Source organism: Centruroides vittatus, unplaced genomic scaffold (genome assembly GCF_030686945.1).
Source record: "Centruroides vittatus isolate TY-2023 unplaced genomic scaffold, ASM3068694v2 contig_199, whole genome shotgun sequence".
In the NCBI taxonomy this organism is placed as follows: Eukaryota; Metazoa; Arthropoda; class Arachnida; order Scorpiones; family Buthidae; genus Centruroides; species Centruroides vittatus.
Genome location: NW_027121224.1, coordinates 415,900 through 437,200, shown reverse-complemented (window position 1 = coordinate 437,200; position 21,301 = coordinate 415,900). Strand labels below are relative to the sequence as shown.

Below are 21,301 nucleotides of genomic sequence, written 5' to 3'. Positions count from 1 at the left end.
ATACTAGATGTATGTTTTCCTTTAAATCTTTTAAAAGTTAAAATATGTTTTGTTTGTTGTTTCTTCACCTTATCCCATATTTTTTCTATGGAAATAAGGTCTAGGGAATTGCCAGAATCTAATAACTATTCCCATGTTTTCAAAATATGATTTTGTTCTTTGGCTGTATATGCAGGTACACTATACTATTGATAAATGTATTCACCATCAGAAAAGTAATATTTAGCTGTTGGTATAACATTTTCATCTAGTATATTAATGCAAACTGATGAATCAATGTTTTGCTTCACAATTTGTAAACTCTTAAGTCTCTAAGCAGTTAAAGTTCCATATGCCATAATCCCTGGTGCAAATTTTAGTCTTTGAAATGCAATTAAGTTGCTATTTCCTGGTCTATTTTGGGCCAGGAATATCAACCTAAAGGTGTTGTGAAAAAAAAGCAACACCTTTGTATTTCCATTCTTAAATAGATAAAATCTTGATTTGTCACTAAATATTACTTTTTACCATTTATTAACAACCCAATCTGTATATTTTTGATGCCATCTAATTCTCTCTAGTTTCATTGCATTTATAAGTGGCAGTCTCATTTTTGCTTGCTTAAATCCAAAGCCCATTTCTCTCAGTCTCTCTTGTTTTTGCAGAAATAGCTTTTTTAGTTATTTCACTCCACTTGTTAACATTTTAGCTGAATTTTTCCAAGAACTTCTTATAAAACTTCTTAACTTTATCTTCTGTCTTTCAAATACAATGTGGTCTTCCTGGTCTTGGATACACATTTGTTTTTCCAGTTTCTTTGTATTTTTTAATGATTGTACCCACAGTAGATTTGTGACATTTCATTAGCTTGCTTATTTCTGAGTTGGAAACAAGTTTGAAACATCATCTAAATACTTTTTAATAATTAACTCTCTCATATCTTTTCCAATTGGTTTACAATTATGAATCATAGCTATATTTAAATGAATTTAAATTCTGACAAGTCCAATATTCAAATTACTTCTGCTAATGCAAGTTAAAACACACAATAATTATTTTCTATATAAAATATCAAGGTATTGTAAAATATTTTTTGTGAAAGTTGCAAGATTTTTGCCTATATGATTTTTACTTTATATTGCACTGTGAAAATTTCAAAATAGAAAAAATTTGTGGTCTTTCTTTTAACAAAAGAATCTTTCTAATTTATAAGCTTTTAATATAAATTTGACTGGATTTTTTTAAATGTGACAACAAAGTTACTGAAGTTCAAAAAAATTGCTTGTTGCAGAACTTTTGTCCCTCAGTTTTATAGTGACTGAACATATAGAATTGTTTTTATTGAACAGTTGCCAGTACTACATATTGACTATCAATATGTATTATCTGCTAGTATGGTATACTGGTGTACCAGTGCATTATGGCTGAAAAGTAACTGATATATATATATCTATCAGTTACTTTTGATATATATATCAGAGTATATATATCAAACTTTGAAGCACAGAAGTTTTTAGAATTAAAAATATAATTCAGTTGTTACTTTAAATGCTGTGTATGCATTATGCTTGAAATTCTTCATTAATGCAGTGTGTGCAAGAAATAATGATGGTAGTAGTGTAACTAATGCTGATAAAAAAAAAAAGCTCCAGTTTAAAATAAGATATTGTCAGAAAAAGGAAATTGTATGCTTGCACTGGCAAATAGTCTTCCTGGGTTATCAAGCAGCAGAAGATACTGTATTTCAGATTGATGGTTGTCTTTCAAGATGGGAAGATTATGAAAAATCAGAAGAAAAATCACCAAAGCAATGCTTTGTAAAACATGCTTCCAATAGATGGCTAACTATTGGACCTGCAACAGAGAGACTTTTAGAGTAATGGGCCACAGCTGAAGATTATTTTTTATTTTTCATTCCAGTGCATGATAATGAACACTGAAAAATATAAAAATTTGTAAACACCGTAAAGTATGTTGATATTAAGGTTGAATTTTAAGCTTTATTGTAGAAGCATCAGAATTGTATTCACATTTTATTGAATTTTCCAGCAAATGGAACTGCTGATTCACATACTAAATAAGGAACTTCGTATCATTCTTTAAAAAATTGAAGGCCAGATATGTAAATCAAGTAGTACCCATAGAATGGTAGTGCTCTCTAGTAAAGCTCAAACCATATGTATAATGTTAGTGCCAACTTGGTTCTTAATATCTCCATGCCAAATGAACCTATTTGGATTAAATTTAAAATATTTAGTATTGACAATGAGTATTATGAAAGTCTTAAATTTTGAATAAATTTGTTGGATTGTTTCGAACTAAGGTAATCAGCATTTTATTATCTTGATTTAAAATGAAAAGGAGAATGACACCAAGATATTTAACAACCTAGAAAGAGTGAACACATTTAAGGACAACTTTATGTAGCAATATCACCAGTTACTACTTTTCATAATTTGAAAATAAAATTTACACACTGATAAAAATGAAATCTATCAGAAATATTGTTTTTATAAAATAGTGTACCTAGTGGATTGGGTTGATGGGATAAGGCAACGCGACACACGCCAAGAGGAACGTTTCCCCGGAAGGATTTCCTATGGAAAACTGGTTCCTATTTAGTTTTCTTTTTTTAACTCGCCGCCCTGTGGGCCACTTTTAATAAGCCCATTATGGGTTCGGCCAGGGCCACAATGGGCCGGCCGGGTGGTGAGGAATGGGGTCCGATATATCTGGATTGACCATCCCCAAAAAATTCCTGGGAATGTTTCGACCCGTCCGGATTCGATCTCTATTTAGTTGTTAGACATACGAAGAAAACCCGGGTAATTCCACATTTTAAAGTCCGTTAGTCGGGAGCGAATATTGGTTAGTAAAGTGAAAGTAAATGAAAATTTACTTTCACATTACTAAACGTATAAGCCGCCAATCTTGACTGGAAAATTAGTTAATTTTAAAATCTATATGTAATATATTCAGCTAAATATTTTAAACCACCTTTATAATTTCATTTATAAAAGTTTTTAAAATATTTAAACACAATTTTTAAAGGCTTAATTTTTGTGTACGCTATATAAAAGTAATAAAAGACCTGCAAGCGTTAGGAAGTCTCATATTATTGTGGTTTGAGCCGAATATATAGGAGAAACAGTTAAAAATTAAATTTATAGTATAAATATCCCCAGAAATTTTTCGGGGAGAGGTCCAACCAGATATGTCTGCTCCCGTGCTTCACCGCCGGCTGCCCCATTATGGGCCTATTCGAACCCATAATGGGCTCGCTAAAAGAGGCCCTTTTAGTGCCCGCAGGGTGGAGTTTTAAAAAAGTATAAAATAAATTTCATGAGTATTCTTTAAAAATAGCAAACAAAATAAACGTTGTACTCTGACAAATCTAAACCGCGGGCAATCGGATTCGACTGATTCGTACTCCAAAAACTGACCAAGTAATTCATAGTCTGGCTATACGTACGGTACCGTTTTGAACGAGACAGTACAGTTTTTTGCTGTGTCCCGGCGGTCCCGTAGTTTTAGTAAAATTTTCCTTTTGTCCCGTTTTTTTAAAATCAAAAACTTTGCTCTCCGGTTTGTATATTGTTCCGAATTCGTGATTTGTTAGAAAATGTTTATTCTGCGTTGAAATGGTCATAAGTTTGAATAGATGTTAGTGAAGAATAAATGGCATGAAATATAGCTTACAGAATACTGTAGTTCAACGAATTTAAAGAACGTAATACACGAACGGAAACGGATGAAATTAGGCAATTCGATCAACGGGTGCTAATAAAGACAACAATAATAAAACACTTAAAGAAATTGAATGACGAAAAAAATCAATGGAGTTGACAGAAGGAATCAAAATACTTAATGAAGTACACGAAAAATACTTCGAATTCCAAGGTTTTAATAACTTGATAAAATTATCTTGTTTTCCAGGAACTTCTGTAGAAAGAATATTTTTATTCGTGAATTTCTTACAATCGAAAGAGAAGTGTAAATTAAATATTGAAGCCGTTAAAATAGCGCTAATTGTAAAGCAAAAAATGCGACTTACAATGCCAGAAGCGTTATGATAAAATTACGAGAACTTAAGATAAGTTCATCTGAAAAATAGCTTTGGTTTAATTCTAGGAAACCTACATCAACCTGTAAAAAATATAACTTTTTCATTATTAAATGTTCGATTTAAAATGTTTTAGAGAAATTTGCATACTCTATTTTTTTACGCGACCAAATCAAAATCAGTACTGTACCGGTAATAATACACTAATAAATGTACCAACAATTAATAATGCCATAATGCCCATTTATATTTCTTGACGAAATTTTAATAAGTAGCGGCCTGTATTTATCCGGTTTTGGTATAAATTAGGGTCAACTTAGTAATTCAAGTACAGACATATTTTCTTATACCTCATCCACTTGGTGTCCCATTGGCAGTTAGCCTACACTTGCTCTCATATAGTCTTGTAACTTGTTTAACATGCAATAAAGACACACAATATATGAGGAAAAAAAAAAAAAAAAAGAGAGAAAACGACACTAGAAGCTTAAATTGCATTTTTCAATCGAAGTTGACAGAATCTGCAAGGGAAAAATGAAATAGAAATACAACACTATTATTAAGAAGGCATTTATTTACTACAAAAAGTATTCAATGCCATAAGTTCGTAATTCTAGAATCATTTCATTTTTTTTCCGACCTTCAGTTTTCTTCAATCACAAAAAAAGTCAAGAAAGCCGCCTAGAAAATCAAAATTTCCATAGGCGACATTTTTATTATTTACAATATAATTTCAACATGGGAATATCGTGACTAGAAACAAATAAAAGAATTTTCATTTTTGGTTTCCTGTTTTTATCGGCGTTTTCTATCGTCTCCCTCCCCATAAGCTGTGTAATGATTAATTGATTGATTGATTGATTATTTCTCGTTAATCGATCGTTATGTAATACCTTAAAATAACTTAAAGATCTCTTCACTTGAACTTTTAGGGATATCACACTAAGTACTAATTCCGAATTTTCTTGTATTCAATTATTTCGAAATGGTTTAACATATTATCATTATATACCATTTTAAAATTACTTTGATGAAAAAATTTCTTCTGAAAGTTATATTCTTCCTTTTCTTTCTAGTAACTTTTCTCATTTTTCTCTCTTTTCTTGAACAAACATAAATTGTTAGAATTTCAATAATTGGAAAATTTCTCTTCAAATCGGTTTCACATACCATCATAATGATCTTAATACTGTATTTGAAATGGAATTGATGTTGGTTGAAATAATATTAATTTGTTATGACTATCAAAGTTTCAAAATACCGGTAATTTGAAATTATTAATATGCTGTTAACCTTGAGATGCATGTTTCAAGTATGACGTTATATCAAATAAGTTTCACTTGAAAGAAAATCTTTTATTGTACGTTTTTAAGTAAAAAATGAAATCTTCAAGTATAAACAAATAATATTAACGTTAGAGTGCTGATAATACAAGACGAATTTAAATCTAAAAAACTTGGAATGTCAGTAAAGAGTATAATTTAGAATTTGTATAGTTTGGAATCTAGTTATAATATGAACAATTATTTATTAAGATATCGTCACAATGCGGGGCTGCAATTTTAGGAGTGTCTTGCCCCTGTACATCACACTTTTCCTGTTAACAATAGTCATGCTGGTCATCTATCTAACTCCATTCGGGAGAAAATTTTTGAATTGAAATAACGTGACTTTTGGTTCGAACCGGAAGTTCGTTAATTGGGACCTCCTGCCCCAAGCTTTCCACATCAGATATCGATTTTCATCTATCTAACACCATTATTAAGATTAAGGAACGACAGAAAGATAGATAGGAAGACAGACGCCAGTGGGAATTTGTCTGCAAATTTTGAAAATTGCAGCTCAATTATTTATGTTATTCGCGTCTTAAATGATAGTGAATACTTGATGGGAACTTTCTTTTGATAATGCTCTAAATGATTTTGATTCCAATGTAACGCAATTCTTGATTCTAATATTGCTCCAAAGAATAAAATCTCTACTTATCCATCAATTGTAATTGGGCTGCAATTTGAAAAAAAAGTGTAGACTTACAAATTCCCTCTGGTGTTGTCTGCCTGTCTGTCTTTCTGTCCTTCCTTAATCTTAAGAATGATGTTAGATGAAAGTCGAGACCAGATATGGAAACCTTAGAGGCAGGAGGCCCCGATTAACTATATACGAACTTCCGGTTTAAATCGGAAGTTACGTTATTTCAATTCAAAAATTTTCTTCCGAAAGGAGTTAGATAGATGACCGGCACGACTCTATTGCTAACAGGAAAAGTATGATGTACAGGGGCTAGACACTACTAATTTGAAGTGAAGATAATATATTTTAAATTAAATAAATAAAAAAAATATGATTAAAAATTGTAGCCCGGCATTGTGATGATGTCACAGTAATTCATTTTTAATGTTTTGTTTGGTTAATTAAGAGAACGTATGCCCTCCCTTCATGCCCTTGATTACATTTGTGTCTCGAACATTAATATTTATATACAGTTGACCCTCTATGTAGCATTATACGCCGATGAATATTTGTAAATTTTCTCATATAATATTTATTGCACACAATGAAATTTTAACACAAAGTTAAAATTATGTGTGGCGCCATCTGTTATGAGATTTTTACAAAAAACTAATTTTTATATTATCAATTATTACAGAAAGGCGAAGGGCTTTATTTTGAAGTTAGAGATAAGTTTGAAAAAATTTGTAAATGCCAATAACGAGTAAAATCTTCATTAAGTCTGGCCTACCCGAGATATGACACGTGACACCTTTTTTATCTCCCATCTCTATAATTAACCTTTAATTATCAATATTTAATAGCATCAATCCTTGTACATATATAAATAACCTCGTCGAATTTTTGGTTCATCCAGTCCTGAGATATGCAAAATAAACGCTACAAAATTTTGTAAGGTTTTTTTTTTTTTTTTTTTTTTTCATTTTTGGTTCCTCGAAAGTCGAAACGTCGAAAAACGAAAAAAAAAATGTGAAAATTTAATCTATCACCATACTTTCTTACGTTATATTCTATAATTGCCGGGAAAATAAAATAAAATTGCACGATTGTGACGAAATTGTAAAATCATATCCTGAAGGGCAACTTATTGCATTATTGCTAATACAAAATATTTATGAAATTTTATTTTTATTTTTTTATTTTTACGAATTATTTTTAATTGTCTACGTTTCAGCGTAGTGAAATCAACTTTTTTTTTAATCTTAAATATATATTAAATTTTATAAAATACGAAATCAAATAAGACGATACGAAGAACATTGATCTCATAAAAATGTTTCTGTTTTGGCCACTAGAGGCGTTGATACGAATTCCGTTTGTCATCTATTTTTGAGGAGGTGTCCTGTAGCCATTTCGTTTGGCTTTCAGGTTGTAGTGTTCTCCAATTTTTTTTTTTAATAATGTCTGCTTGTCTGCTTTCGCCCGTGAAAACCGATAAGCAGATATTGGAGAATTCTATGCCAGAAGATGATCCTAACTGTAATTCCGATGTAATCAAAGAAGATGATTCCAAACCAAGATGGGGTCCAAATCATGCCGGAGCGAAGGAGTTAGCGGGACTTTATACTAGAGGTAAACAATTTTTTAAGTCGTACATTTAAAGGGCGTTGGTTTGAAACTTTTATTGATAGATTTTTAAATGTCACGGGAGTTCCTTATATTAAAACTTTTGTCATGAATTATGTAAATGAAATTCTCAGAGAAATTAATTTTATGTCAACACTTTGGCTGTCAATACTCAAGACAATGCTTTATGTGGTATTACATAAATTTAATTAGTACAGATTTAAATTAAAGTGATTCATAATTTGTAAGAATGAAGTGTAGTTTATAGATTATAATGATTGATTAGATGATGATAATGATGATAGCAATTATAAGAAAATTTATTAAAATAATATGGCACTTGTTCTTTATTATGCTGTTTGATATGTTTTATATGAGATATTTTATTGATTTTTAATGCTTGAAAAAAATCTTAAATAGATTCACTGACTAATATTTTTATGATGATAATTTATATAAAAACTTTTATATAAGATTATAAAATGTTAGTATATTTAAATCAAATATTAAAAAGATTTTTTTTTATTTGTAAATAATTTATATGTTTTAAACAGGAAAACAAAATAAATCTACAGATTTAAAAAGTAAAATGAATATGTAAATTATTGAATTTTAATTATAAATAAACCGAATCTAATCTGACGCATTTTTTTATTATTTATTTTTATAACATATGACGATGACGATGAAAATAGTTCATTGACTTTAGCATTGTATTAACAGAAAGTCTACGGATTGCTATGTGATCGCTTGATGCTAATTTATATTTAAAGTAGTCGATCTGTTCTGTCAAACTAAACTTAAATTGACGGTTTAATATACTTATTAGAATTAATTTATTTGAAATATAATTGAATTCAATTTTTAATTCTATATTTAGCTTTTGATTGCATTTGATAGTTTTGGGAGATTTAGAAAAGTCGTGATGCCAATGATTATAAATCTATCGCATTGCTTTTTGTTTTAAGGTATGTCATGATAAATATGTTATCTATGTTATAATCAATGATAAATACCTCCTGATTTATGATCAATGAATTTATAATGTATTTGTAAGTTAAATGATAATATTACAAATATTAAACATTTACAATTATGAGAAATCACTGTACTAATAAACTCGCTCTCAAACCAATTGGAACTGATTTTTAGAGTAATATAATAAGTGTCTTCAAATTAAAAATTAATTTGGAATATTATTTATTTTGTTACATAATATCTGAAAATGTTCTTAACACCATACCGATTAGTTCTGTTATTTTTCTGATCAATATTTTTCTCATTCAATTTCACATTTTGTTATGTTAGATATGTCCTATTCTGTTCTCTTATTATTAATAAACAAATATTTTATATGCTGTTACTTTATTACTGTTTGAAAATAACATCTGTAATAATTTATTTCAATGAGTTGGTTTCTCAAGAGTTTTTGATTAATATGATTTTCTATTTAATAGAAAATCATATTAATCAAATACAGTAATTATTATAGTTTTTTATTAAGTTCTATTATTTACTATTTGTTATTTCTGCATTTACATTTCATGGATTATAAACTTATAATCATCTGTTCCATTTTTCTTCTTTACTAGACAATAATAAAAAATTTAAAAATTGCTTTATTTGTGAATATAAATATATCTTTTGAATCATATACATGTTTATCTTGAATTCAGATAGATCAAAGTGCTTAAACGAGCATGGAAAGGAACTTATATGTTTATACACATAACCTGCAGGTTATCTGTACTTAAAACATAATTTTAAAGTGAGTACAGTAGAGTCCCACTAGTTCGAACACCTCTAATCTGAACGTGTTTCAGTCGGTGGAGGGAAAATTTTTTAGCTCACAAAATATACTTTTTGTATTTTCTAGTTGAATTTAAATGGTATTAATGGTACAAAAAGATATAGAGTTCCACAACAAAAAAAAAATTGTATTTTATTGTAGTACTGTATTAATACTGTACAAAATTAATAAATCAGTGTTTGACATAGCTTATTAAAATGGCATATCTGTACTGTATTTACACACAAAAACAAACAAAACTCATTGATGGTGTTGGATCTATATAAACCGGACCTGTTTTACAACTTGCTTCTTCATAATTTCAATTATAAGGCTAATCCGAAAATCTGCTAATCCAAACAGGGCTTGATCCTAATTAGTTCTGATTAGCGGGACTCTACTGTATATATATGCCAGTTTTAAAAATGCGATTATTAACTTGCACCTCTAGAGCAATGGCTTCTTCCATAGGCATGGAGTATAGAATGAGGTGAATTGTGCAAAGGTTTTATTTTTGTCCTAGTAACTTTTGTGTATAATCATAAAAAATGGATTAATTTTTGAGTATTTTTGGAGTTTCCTACTTGGAAAATGAGAATGAGAAATCAGAATGTTATTGTTAACCGGCATAGCTTCTATTAAAGGTTTGACTTTTGTACCGGTGTAATCTAAGAATTCACACTCAACAACCTTTTAAAAAACCAGTAATAGTAATTGAAAACAAACGTTTTCGACTGTTAACTCGGTCTTCCTCAGGTTCTAAATATTGAGATTCGTTACAAAACTCTTTCAGAACATATTCAAATTTTCGAATAGAACAGTTGCGCGTTCGTGTTGCCATGGTATCATTGTGTTGTTGACATACATAATACGTGTGGCGCAAAAACACAAATTGTTATTGTTAGAAAATATAAATGTTTGAATTAATTCAAACATTTATATTTTCTATTTTATATTTACATTGTTTGGTTATGTAATCTGATATTAATAATTGATTTTTCAAAAATGTTTTATAATAAATTATATTTAAAGTATCTCTTTTTAAATAGGCCTATTGTGTAATTTGTTTGTAGAACACAAATTTTATTATTTAGTGAATCAATTAAAACTTTCATCTATTTAAACTACTTGTTTTGATTTTTTTTTTTTTGATATGAGGAAATGACATTTAAGTAACTTAAGCACCATTATTGAGATGCTCTTAATAAACTATATATATATATTTTATCTTGTGAAAAGGCAATTTATTCAATTAAGTCTGTTGTTTTATAAGTCTTGTTACTGCTAACCTTTTGATTTATAAATTTTAAATTCAGTTCTGATTATAGTTTGTTTATTGTAGAAAATTTATACTTTTTAATTGTTGAATGCCTTTAGAAATTTTAATTTTATTGTTATAATTATATTTTGTTTAAATATTTAAGGAAATTTAATAGTTTTACATTAACATAACATTGATAGAGAAATTTTTTAACATTATATAAAGTTTTTTTTTTACCTTTCAGTTTGTTGCATATTATTGCCTTCTAATCTAAAACTAAATTTTAAATAAATTCTGAATTTGTAAGAATTTGAATTGAGTAAAGTACTTTATGTTAATGAAATATTGGAAGCTGAGGAACAGGTATTCTTTTGTTTCTGATAAAATAATTTTGAAACATTAATAGTTAAAATAATCTGATACTTAATTATTCAAACAAAGTATAAGGTGCATTCAAGTTTTAAAGTCTCCTATTTTATTTCTCAAGAATGGTAAAACATAGTTTTGGAACATGTACCATTTTTCAATATAGTCGTCATACATTTTTCATGCCAACATGACTATAACTGGAAGACTGCTACAAATGATTAAAAGTATGTTCTGTCTACTGGGAAACAGCAGATGTTATTGCAGCACAGGATGAAAATGTACATCCACGAAGACATCCTTTAAATTTGAAAATATTTAAAAAAATTTCTTAACCACTTTCTTAACCTTACACTGCTTAGGTTAAGAAAGTAGGCTGTCCAAGGAACTACTTCACTCTTACCTCTCTTAAAAAAGTCCTGCATTAAGGGCTAATACATTGTCCTGATGAAAGAAAACTTGGCTTTTTGGAAATGTGTCAGATGCATATGAATTATAATTATTTTTTCTATGACTTCAGTGTAACTGTTTATTCTCACACAGTATATCTCCTAAAATATACCTCTTCACTACCTCAAACCAAAATCATAATTTTTTTTAGCACCGGCTATCACCCAGAAATTTTTAGGTAGAGGAATCATTCTGTTTCCATAGGGATGATTGTTGCTTTGTCTCCAGATTGAAGAGTGGGATAAATATTTTGTCTGTGATCACAATAAATGTAATGAATTTACCATTATTTGCATCACATGATTGTGTGTAGCCTAGGAGTCAAGTGTCAGGTCACCCACTACAGTTGACTTGTAGGATGACACAATTGACTCTTAAGATGACACTTTTTGTTGTTTTCAAGTTATCATGAAGAATGGTGCAAAGAGAATCCATCAAGGTACCAGTCTTATCTGCAGTATTTTCAATGGTTACGTGTTGATCATGGTTCAATGATTCTACCTGTATATACCAAATGGAAGTGGTGGCAATGAAATCACTACTACAACTTGAGTAACACTGTCCTCAGACCAGTTAAGTTGAATCCTTGACTGTTTCAGAATGTTATCATGCTAGGAATGCTCATCCTAGAATTTTTTCATTCATGAATGTACATTTTTTATATTCACAGCACTATCTCCAATTGTTTCATCTGTTGATAGATCTGAATGGATGTTAGATCATGCAAATGAAGAAACATGTTTATATGTTGTCTGTCTAATATAGTGTAACTCCCTTTTAGTATCCAGATGATTCAAACAATGCTCATACATCTTGTCAGGGCTTTGAATGCCAATAACATCTTAGAACAGATAATGGAGCCCTTCTAGAATTAAAAAGCATGGAGTGCAGGCTTTCTAACTTCTCCCTCTTAACGGTGATTTATAGGTTCAAAAAATGCATATAACTGCTTTTGTGTTCTAACTTTTTAGCTTTTTACATTTTGATGGGGTTTTATAAACTGTTCTACTTTAAGATGTTGACATTAAAAGCCTGATAAGATGCATATGTATGCATTCTTCAATTACAATCTGTTTATTACAGTGTGAATACTGTCATTATGAAGTGTCCAAAATACACACAAATGGTGCTAGTTTCATATTTCAGGTGCTAAAATTTTGCTGTTGATAGTACTGATTAGTAAATAATAGACTTTTGTTATGGCAGCAAAGTTTTTTTGCTATTGTTAACATTCTTGAGAACTTGAAAGAACTTCATAATTTGTTCTAATTTGGTGTTTGACAATTTTATTATGATAATGTTTGGACTCAGTTGTTTTTAAGATTCAATAAAATTATTTTATAATTTTAGAAAGAAATCTTATAAAATTTATTTTTAATACTAAATATGATCATAAAATGTTAAGATTGCATCTTCACATATAGCTTATAACTCTTTAAACATGAAATCAGCCAAAATTGGTCTTATCTGTTAAAAACGAAATCAGCGGATTGAAAAGTTGTTAGACTAGTTTTGCTATGCAAGTTCCTCTTGCCTGAAGGTAAAAACAATTTAGCCATTAGCAACAGAGATGGAGTGAGTTTTCAGACTTGAAAGAGTTAATTGTTTTAAAGTATCATCACAAAACTATCTAATCTTTGCATATTTATATCTTTGATGGAATCAACAAAATTTTCTGAATGGATGATGATAAAACATATATATAAATCAAAAAATTATCATTGTAAACGTAATTACAGAATTGCCATCCATTCAGAAAATATGTCAGTGAATATTGAATATTATATTAGGAGCCATTTCTGTCATAATTCATTTTACTTTCTAGCTTCTTAACAAAATCGAATAATTCCTCTTATTTAAAATAATTTTTTCAATTATTCTATAAAGCCATACTAGAAACATAGTTTCTGTAATTTCTATTTTTAGAATGGAAAGTGAAGTCTTGACTTTAATATCTCATTCTTTTGGAAGGATGAGATAAATTTCTCAGTGGTTTGTTTTCATTATATCTGATTTTTCGTTATTTGCCACAAGTGCTTGTTTTGACGAGTATATAGTTTATAGAATAAATTTGATCAATCTGTTGCTGATAAGGGTTTGCCTTTCATAATCAATTGATTTATTTTAATCTTTAATAAGTTAATTCAAATTTACATTTTTAATAGAAGTGAGAATAACATCTACTTCTGTAATTAAATTAAAATTTCTGTAATTAAAAATTAATTTTTATGCCAATGAATTTTTGAACAAATTGTGTAGATTGACAATCACATTTTATTAATTTCATAACAAAGAGAACTATGATATTTGCTGTCTTTTATTTCTGACTTATTTTACACAATTTGTAGATGATTCTTTTCACAACATAATATCAAATGAGTTTAAAAACTTAACACAAAAACCTCTGATTTTTTTTTATTGATAAGTTTTAAATGCACAAGAAATATATAATCTGATGGTTTCTTTAAAGTTGTATTTCATTTATTGACTTCTGTAATTGAAAGGAATAAATATTGAATAAAATTTTAATTTTTAAAAAGTCAAATTAGATCAATATCAATTATTAAAAATTCACTAAAAATTCATAAGTCATAATTTGTGTAATTTATTATTTAATACAACAATTCAACACTAAATTTACCTACTTTTTATTATTATTATTTTAATTTTTGAAAGATTTAACAATATTAAAAGCATAATTTTGCAAATATTAATTGTCATAATTATAATTTTTGAATTGAAGTGAAGGTAGAATAGGATTGCTTATAAAGTAATTAAGCTAAAAGTAATTTTATACATTATGTATAATTATTAAATTAATTAATAATCCTGTAGTTCTTCAAAAATATTTATAAGAAATTGTATTTGTGAAAAAATAAAAATGCTTTTAAACTTAAGTAAGCAATCCAAAGATTTGAAACTTGTATTATTTATCTCTAAAGTCAAAGATTAAGTATTTCTTGAATGAGCTTTAACCTAAATTGATATCATTGTCTAAAACGAGTGGAAACATGCAGCCTGTGTTAATATTTTATGTGATCCAAATCACACAAAATATTAATAAATATGTCAATTTCCCAACTTAAGGAAGTATTCAGCAAAAATTTGATTGTTATTTTCTACAACTTAGTGAAAAGTAAAACAAGAAATCAGCTAACAGACTCACATCAAAACTAATTTAAAACTAGCAGTGACTAATATTCAATCAAATATTTTGGATATATTATGTTTACATCAGAAGTCAAATTAAGTACACTTGGATTAATTTATAATTGTACATGAATTGTGATTTACCTACATTTTTTTTTTTTTTTTTTTTCGTATGTATGACCCTGCATTATTTCAAAAGTTTTAAATGTCGCCCTTACATAGAAAAAGGTTGCCCATCCCTGGTCTAAAAGATACATTTTTTTTAATTTAAAATATATGAAACTTATAGTTTCAATTATAAAACATATTTTAAATTCTTTTCTCGAACTAGTATTCATGTGCAAATTTTAATATGTTACTTGAATTATATCTTAGAAATATATTTCTATGATATGATATATGATAGTTAATAAAAAGATAGTTATATATTTAAAACAGACTTTTAAATAATTTTAGAGAAATGAAAAAGAACTGATATAATTAATAAATTTAAAACATTGTAAACTATCATTTGAGTAATATCTTGAAATTTTCTAAATTTCAGATACTAATCATTAAATTTCATTTTTATATCATTTATCATTTAATATTAGTTCTGTAGATGAGTTTTATCTACTATCCATTGATTAACAAAAGCTTTGCAAGGATATACTAATGTTTACAATCAAATATATAATGTTAAATATTAACTTTATAGATTATATAATCTTTGAAATATGTACAGTATCCTGTCTATATCTTTAATTTTCTTAGGAAAAAAGCAAAATTGTATTTTGATTGAATATTTAACAAAATATTTTGAGAATTTTATGAAATATTAATTCCTACCTGAATATGTTTTTATGAAATTTTGTGAAGTTTATGCTTCTTTTAATGCCCTATTTGTTCCAGATGTTGGCTAACACCATATTCCTATTGCTGGCTCTTCTGAACAATTCTTCTGAATACATTTCACACCAGTCCTCCAGGTTGCTTAGCCAAGAGATTTGATGTTGTCCTGGTCCTCTTTTTCCAGAATTTTTCCCTTGTAGGCCTATGATGAGTTGTAGGATTTGGTACTTGACATCATTTATCATCATGTGGCCAAAGTATTCCAACTTTCTTTGCTTGGTGGTGTTGAGCAATTCTTGTTGTTTTTCCATTTATCACAATATTTCTACATTGGTCACATGTTCTATCCAGGATACTCTTAGAAGCCTTTGGTAAATCCATATTTCAAAGGCTTTGATCTTCTTTTCAGATGTTTTGGATATGATGTAAGATTTAATTCCTTACAATAGCATCAGAAACATATAGCATCTGATTATTCTAGTTTTCCTACCAAGGTGTAGCGCTACTTTGTACCTGATTAATTACAATACTAAAAACAAGGCTACATATAAAAACTTAAATTTATTATGTACAGTACATGAAATATGGTGCGATTGTACAAGTCAAACATAGAGGCAAGAACATGAGAGTCTAGAGCAGGGATGTCAAAGATACGGCCCGCGGGCCAGTCATGGCTCGCGAGACAATTAGATGCGACTCGCAACATCAATTCAATAATGCTATTTATGTTTTTATTATTTTGATACCAAATAAAATGTCATATTTTGTACTTAAACACAATACTTAATAAACAAAATTGCTGAACTCAATTATTGTTTTTATTTATTCATATTACTTAATGATGTTTATTTTATTTGATTTATTTTTGTGCTTAATTTCTTGTTTACATTATGTTTTCTCTATTTCATCTTTTGAATTTCAAATTAAAGTACGTTTTTTGGCAAGATCATTTATTGCATAATTCTCACTATTTTGCATATAAAATGCATGTTTTCGACATATTAGTAAATTACAGTTTATGCTTGTATTTTGAGTATTGCCATCCTTATTTCCAAATTAAAGATTAATCATCCACTTGTATACTGGTGTAGTAAATAATTCCCTCCCAACAACCTTTGAAAAAACCAGTAATAGTTAATTGAAAACAAATGGTCGAAAATGTTTGTTTTCAATTAACTATTACTGGTTTTTTCAAAGGAAGTTGAGAGTGACTTATTTCCAAATTATATTACACACCTGCTTCAGGCTTGTAAATTGGCCGAAAATGTTTGTTCTGTGATTAAAGTTATTGCTGGAAAACTAGAAATGATGTTTTTTTTATCTTATTGTGAAATCTCGGGTTATTAAAAAGGAATTTTTGAGTCAACTTCTTTTGGGCTACTTTTTAGAAAAATTTTGGCTACAAAGGCTAAAAACATCTGGCCCGCTGTCATACTCGAGACAAAAAATTGGCACTTAAGCAGTTTGAGTTTGACACCCTGGTCTAGAGCGATGTACGAATCCAAAGTGAGGTCAAAGGGTCAGGTTGCCAGTTTAAGTTCAGGGGTCCTCCTGTGGTGACTTGTGGATTTAGGACCAAAGCTGTTGCCACACAAGGATTAGGTCTCTAGAATATAGCAATTTTCTCATTTTTGTGAAGAGTTCTTGCCTTTTCTATTTGCACCCTGATTGCTATATTATGATCCCAGTTATCATTCAAGACAGTTCCCAAGTAATTAAATTTCTTTACTCTTTCAATTTCTTTTGATTCAGCCATCAACTTGCCTTGAATTGACGTCTGACTTATGACCATATATTTGGTCTTTTTGATGTTGAGCTCTAAACCATATTCTTCGCTTGAGGTTCTGACTCTGTCTAACATCATCTGAAAGTTTTTAAAATTTGTAGAGAGCAGTACCATGTCATTGGCATAATGAATGTTCAGATATTCTCCATTGACCTTGATGCCAATGTCAAGATCAACCAGCTTTTCTGAAAAAATGTTTTCAAAGTATATGTTAGAGTATGGGGAATAATACACAGCCTTGTCATACATCTCTGTGAATCTTATATAATTTTATTATAAGTCTGTTTTATAGATTATAATAAAATACCGTACATCATGATAATGATAAAAAGAATGCCTTAATTTTAAAGATACAGATGCAATTCTCAATGCATGGAAAGTTGTTACCCTGTTTAATGCTTATGACAATATTATGTTAATTTAATTTATGTAATTTGGGTTATATTTTTGTAACAGTAGATTCTGCTTATTGCAATCATTTTGGGACTCGTCTCCTGAATATTGATGATAACTGTCTGAACATTAAGCAGAGCAAATTTAGTGGAAATTTTATTGACTGTAACATTAAAAGGGCATATTAAAATAAATATAAATTTTTAAATTATACATTTTTAAATTTATAATTATTAGTTAATTTATCTAGCAAATAATTAAAGTAAGGAATGTCAGAAATTTAAACTATTGTATTTTTACAAATTATTAAAATGATAACATTTACAGTATTTAGGAAAAAAGAATTTTGTTCTTTTAAAGTGTGAGAAGATAGTTTAAAAATGCATGTTTACTTGATAACTATAACCAGACTTTAATTACAATAAGTGAAGTGTTATAAATGCTTTTGAACTTAACATTAGGTATTGGTATCCTTAAACAAGTATCAGAATTAGTAACTTACGACTATCCATAATGACAATAAGTGGATTCTGTTATATTTATGTACTGTATTATGTTCAATATAACATATTTCTGTAAAAATTCAAATGCATGTGCATTGAAAGGATGTGAAATTCCTAAATTTAAATGCATTCCATTTAAAGAAGTCCTGGATTTATGATGAGGTTAACTTCCTAGAATTATCATATATGAAATACAAGCTATAATGAATTTGAATGAGTTGTTTCTTTTCTTATATAAATTATAACACATAGAAGTTAATGTTATATATAAGTATTTTTAATAGTTATTATTTAGTCAAAGGTGTATATATGTAAAAAATGTCCTGTAATTTTTTAAAAAGTCATAAAACCTTTTCATTTTATGACTTTTTAAACAATTACAACACAAGATTCCAACTCAAGGTTGTATTAATCATTGTCAGACCTTTGTGTTGATCTTTGATCAGTGGCATGATAAGTTTGACATCTTTTGAGAGAATTATGCATTATTAATGTGTGAATGTTTTAGAATTATCAGTGCCAATATGTTTTGTATTTTTTCAATATTTTAACTTTTTGTTTTTGAATTTTTGTAATCTATATATATAATCGAGACGAGTTGATAATAATAATAATAATAATAATAATAATAATAATAATAATCAGCGCAGAGCCCAAACGGTTAGGAGTTGAAAGTTGAAATTTGGTACACAGTTAGGGTACGTCACGAGAATGCACACTAAGAAGGGATTTTTTGAAATTCCTCCCCACGGGGGAGAGGGACAGGATTAAGTCTTAACACTTCCATTGTTGATGGAAGTGTTAAGTGACAATGAAAGTGTTAAGTAACAATGGAAGTGTCACGTAACAATGGAAGTGTTAAAAGAAAGCGACGTGCAAGACGCAGATGCAGTTTTTTTTCGTTTTTGTGGGAAATCGAACATATTTTTAGACCCATCTAAAAATTCTCTAATTAGTCTGGACCCAACAAAGGGACCCAATGCTTGCATTCTGTGAAAAGGGTAAGGTTGACTATAACGTAATAATCTTAATCTTTGCTACTGTTACTTTTACCCGAGCAACGCCGGGCCACCTGCTAGTTTAAAATAATTTAGACCAATTGTGAGCAACCTACAACTTATGAGGTCCCCAATTTGCAGTTTCTGGGACTTTGGCAACATAATTTTATCTGTTTTTTTCTTCATCATTATGCAGCCCTAATTAACCTGATATTCACAATTAACAACCATCAAACTAGACAAGTGAAAAGAATAAACTACATATTACTATGAGAAGACTTCCAGATTAGAACAGGATGGTATAAATCAAAAATCATTTATGAATCTTATGGTTAGTCCAGCAGAACAGTTATTTCCTGATGGTCTGTGGATTTGACCGAAAATGTTAAAAATATAACTAGTTGCATATCGTTAGCATAGTTTGCATATTATTGTAGTACAGCACTAGAGGTTATGGAGTATGTTGATATTCAGCAAACTTAAAGCATGCAACTCTGAGAAAAACTTTGTACTCTTCCAGCAGACTGCTTAAAGTTCATTTGCAGCTTATATCCAGAAAATGTGGCACATCACTGATTTAGATAGTTATGAATCAGAGGTTGTTTATATAGAATGATGTAGTCTGAAAATGGTTCTTTTAAAGTTGAAAATGCTTACCTACTTTTAAAATATTGCTGGTTTTAAAGGTGTTGATAAGAGTATTTTTTACTAGCTATGATTGTGTTTTTATAATAATAAAATGTTTGAGTCCATTTAAATTTGTTCAGTTTTTTCTTTTACAATTTTCTTACAATAGAAATGTTATCTTCTAAGTTTATTCAGTGAATAGGGCCAACTTTCATTTCTTTTATATTTATGAAAGATTAGTAGAAAAGCAAGAGACTTTGTATTTTAATAAATATTCATTCATCAATGAAATAAAATAAATTTTTATAGCCAGTTTTTAATATAGAGCAATGCCACATTATCCTATGGACAAAAAGGGCAATTGCCTGGGACCCCACCGAGGGCCCCAATCCAATCTTTTATAAACTCATTATGTAGTAAGTATATTGAAATTTGAATTTGGAGCTATATCTGGACACCTTAGGTTGCCAGTGTGGCACAGAACTTTTTATAAAAAGTTTTTTCTTTTGTGCTTTTTCTTCAAAAAAAAGTTGTTTTTCATTGTTATATTAAATAACTGTGGTTTATAAGTACATATTCTAATTCTTGTTTAATCTAGTTTATTTGGTGTAATAAAAATACATTTGTATTATATTAGCAATTATGCATTATTAACAATTAAATTGCATTTAATTGTCCATAAATGTCATCTATCTAATTTTGTTTTGTTTTTAATGAAATTTTATTAAAATTGTTCCTCAGTTTTTTGACTTGAGCAGTGTTGAATTCAAGAGGATACTAAGAGATTCCCGAAAATATACTTCCAAAGAAAAATGTCTGAAATTAACACTGTACCTGAGGGTCCCAAATTCAGATTTGCAGAGGCCCCATGAAGCTATAACTTATCACTGGCTAAGTCTTTTTATCTATGATTTCATTCTGAAGAATATAAAGATGATAATCAGATTTATAGTGTCTTATCAAAGTATGTGTTTGCTAGTTTTATGAACCGAAATAAATAAAATTTTTTAACCTATTCCTTCAAACTATAACAATAATAATTTCTAGTTTGATATAAAAATTATTATATAATACTTTTTATAAAAGCAGAAATGTAATAATTTATATTTTAAATAATTGATTGAAAAAAAATAAACTACAATTCTTATGAAGTTATAAAAGTTTAACATAACTGTTTAAATAAAGTTTAAACAGTTTTTGATGAATTATATATTACTAGAGTATATGCTAAATAAATAGTTGTTTAAATATTAAATGGGTAGTGCTTTTTATAGCATTTTTAATTCCATTGATGTTGATGTAATTATAATTATAGACAAGAATAGAAATAATTGGAACAATAAAAATGAAATCAAGGATATAAAATTTTTATTTATTTTTGTTACTTATTAATTTTATGCATCATTATTTTTCATTGTTTTGTTTTATACAGTATTTTACAAATATAATTATAGAACACAGTAATTATGTAGTGCATGAAATAACTGTTATAAATCAAATAGTTATTGTGTTCATTCATTATTGTATTT

General features: G+C 28.5%; 1 protein-coding gene across 1 annotated transcript in view; it reads left to right on the top strand.

Moving 5' to 3' along the window:
• The first annotated feature begins 7,356 nt into the window (after positions 1-7,356).
• Positions 7,357-21,301, top strand: part of Kua (Plasmanylethanolamine desaturase Kua) — a 39,291-nt gene continuing 25,346 nt past the window's right edge. The window contains exon 1 of the mRNA XM_067264895.1: positions 7,357-7,624. Within this exon, the coding sequence (XP_067120996.1) occupies positions 7,453-7,624 (172 nt within the window). The 5' untranslated portion in view covers positions 7,357-7,452. The remainder of the gene's footprint in view (positions 7,625-21,301) is intronic.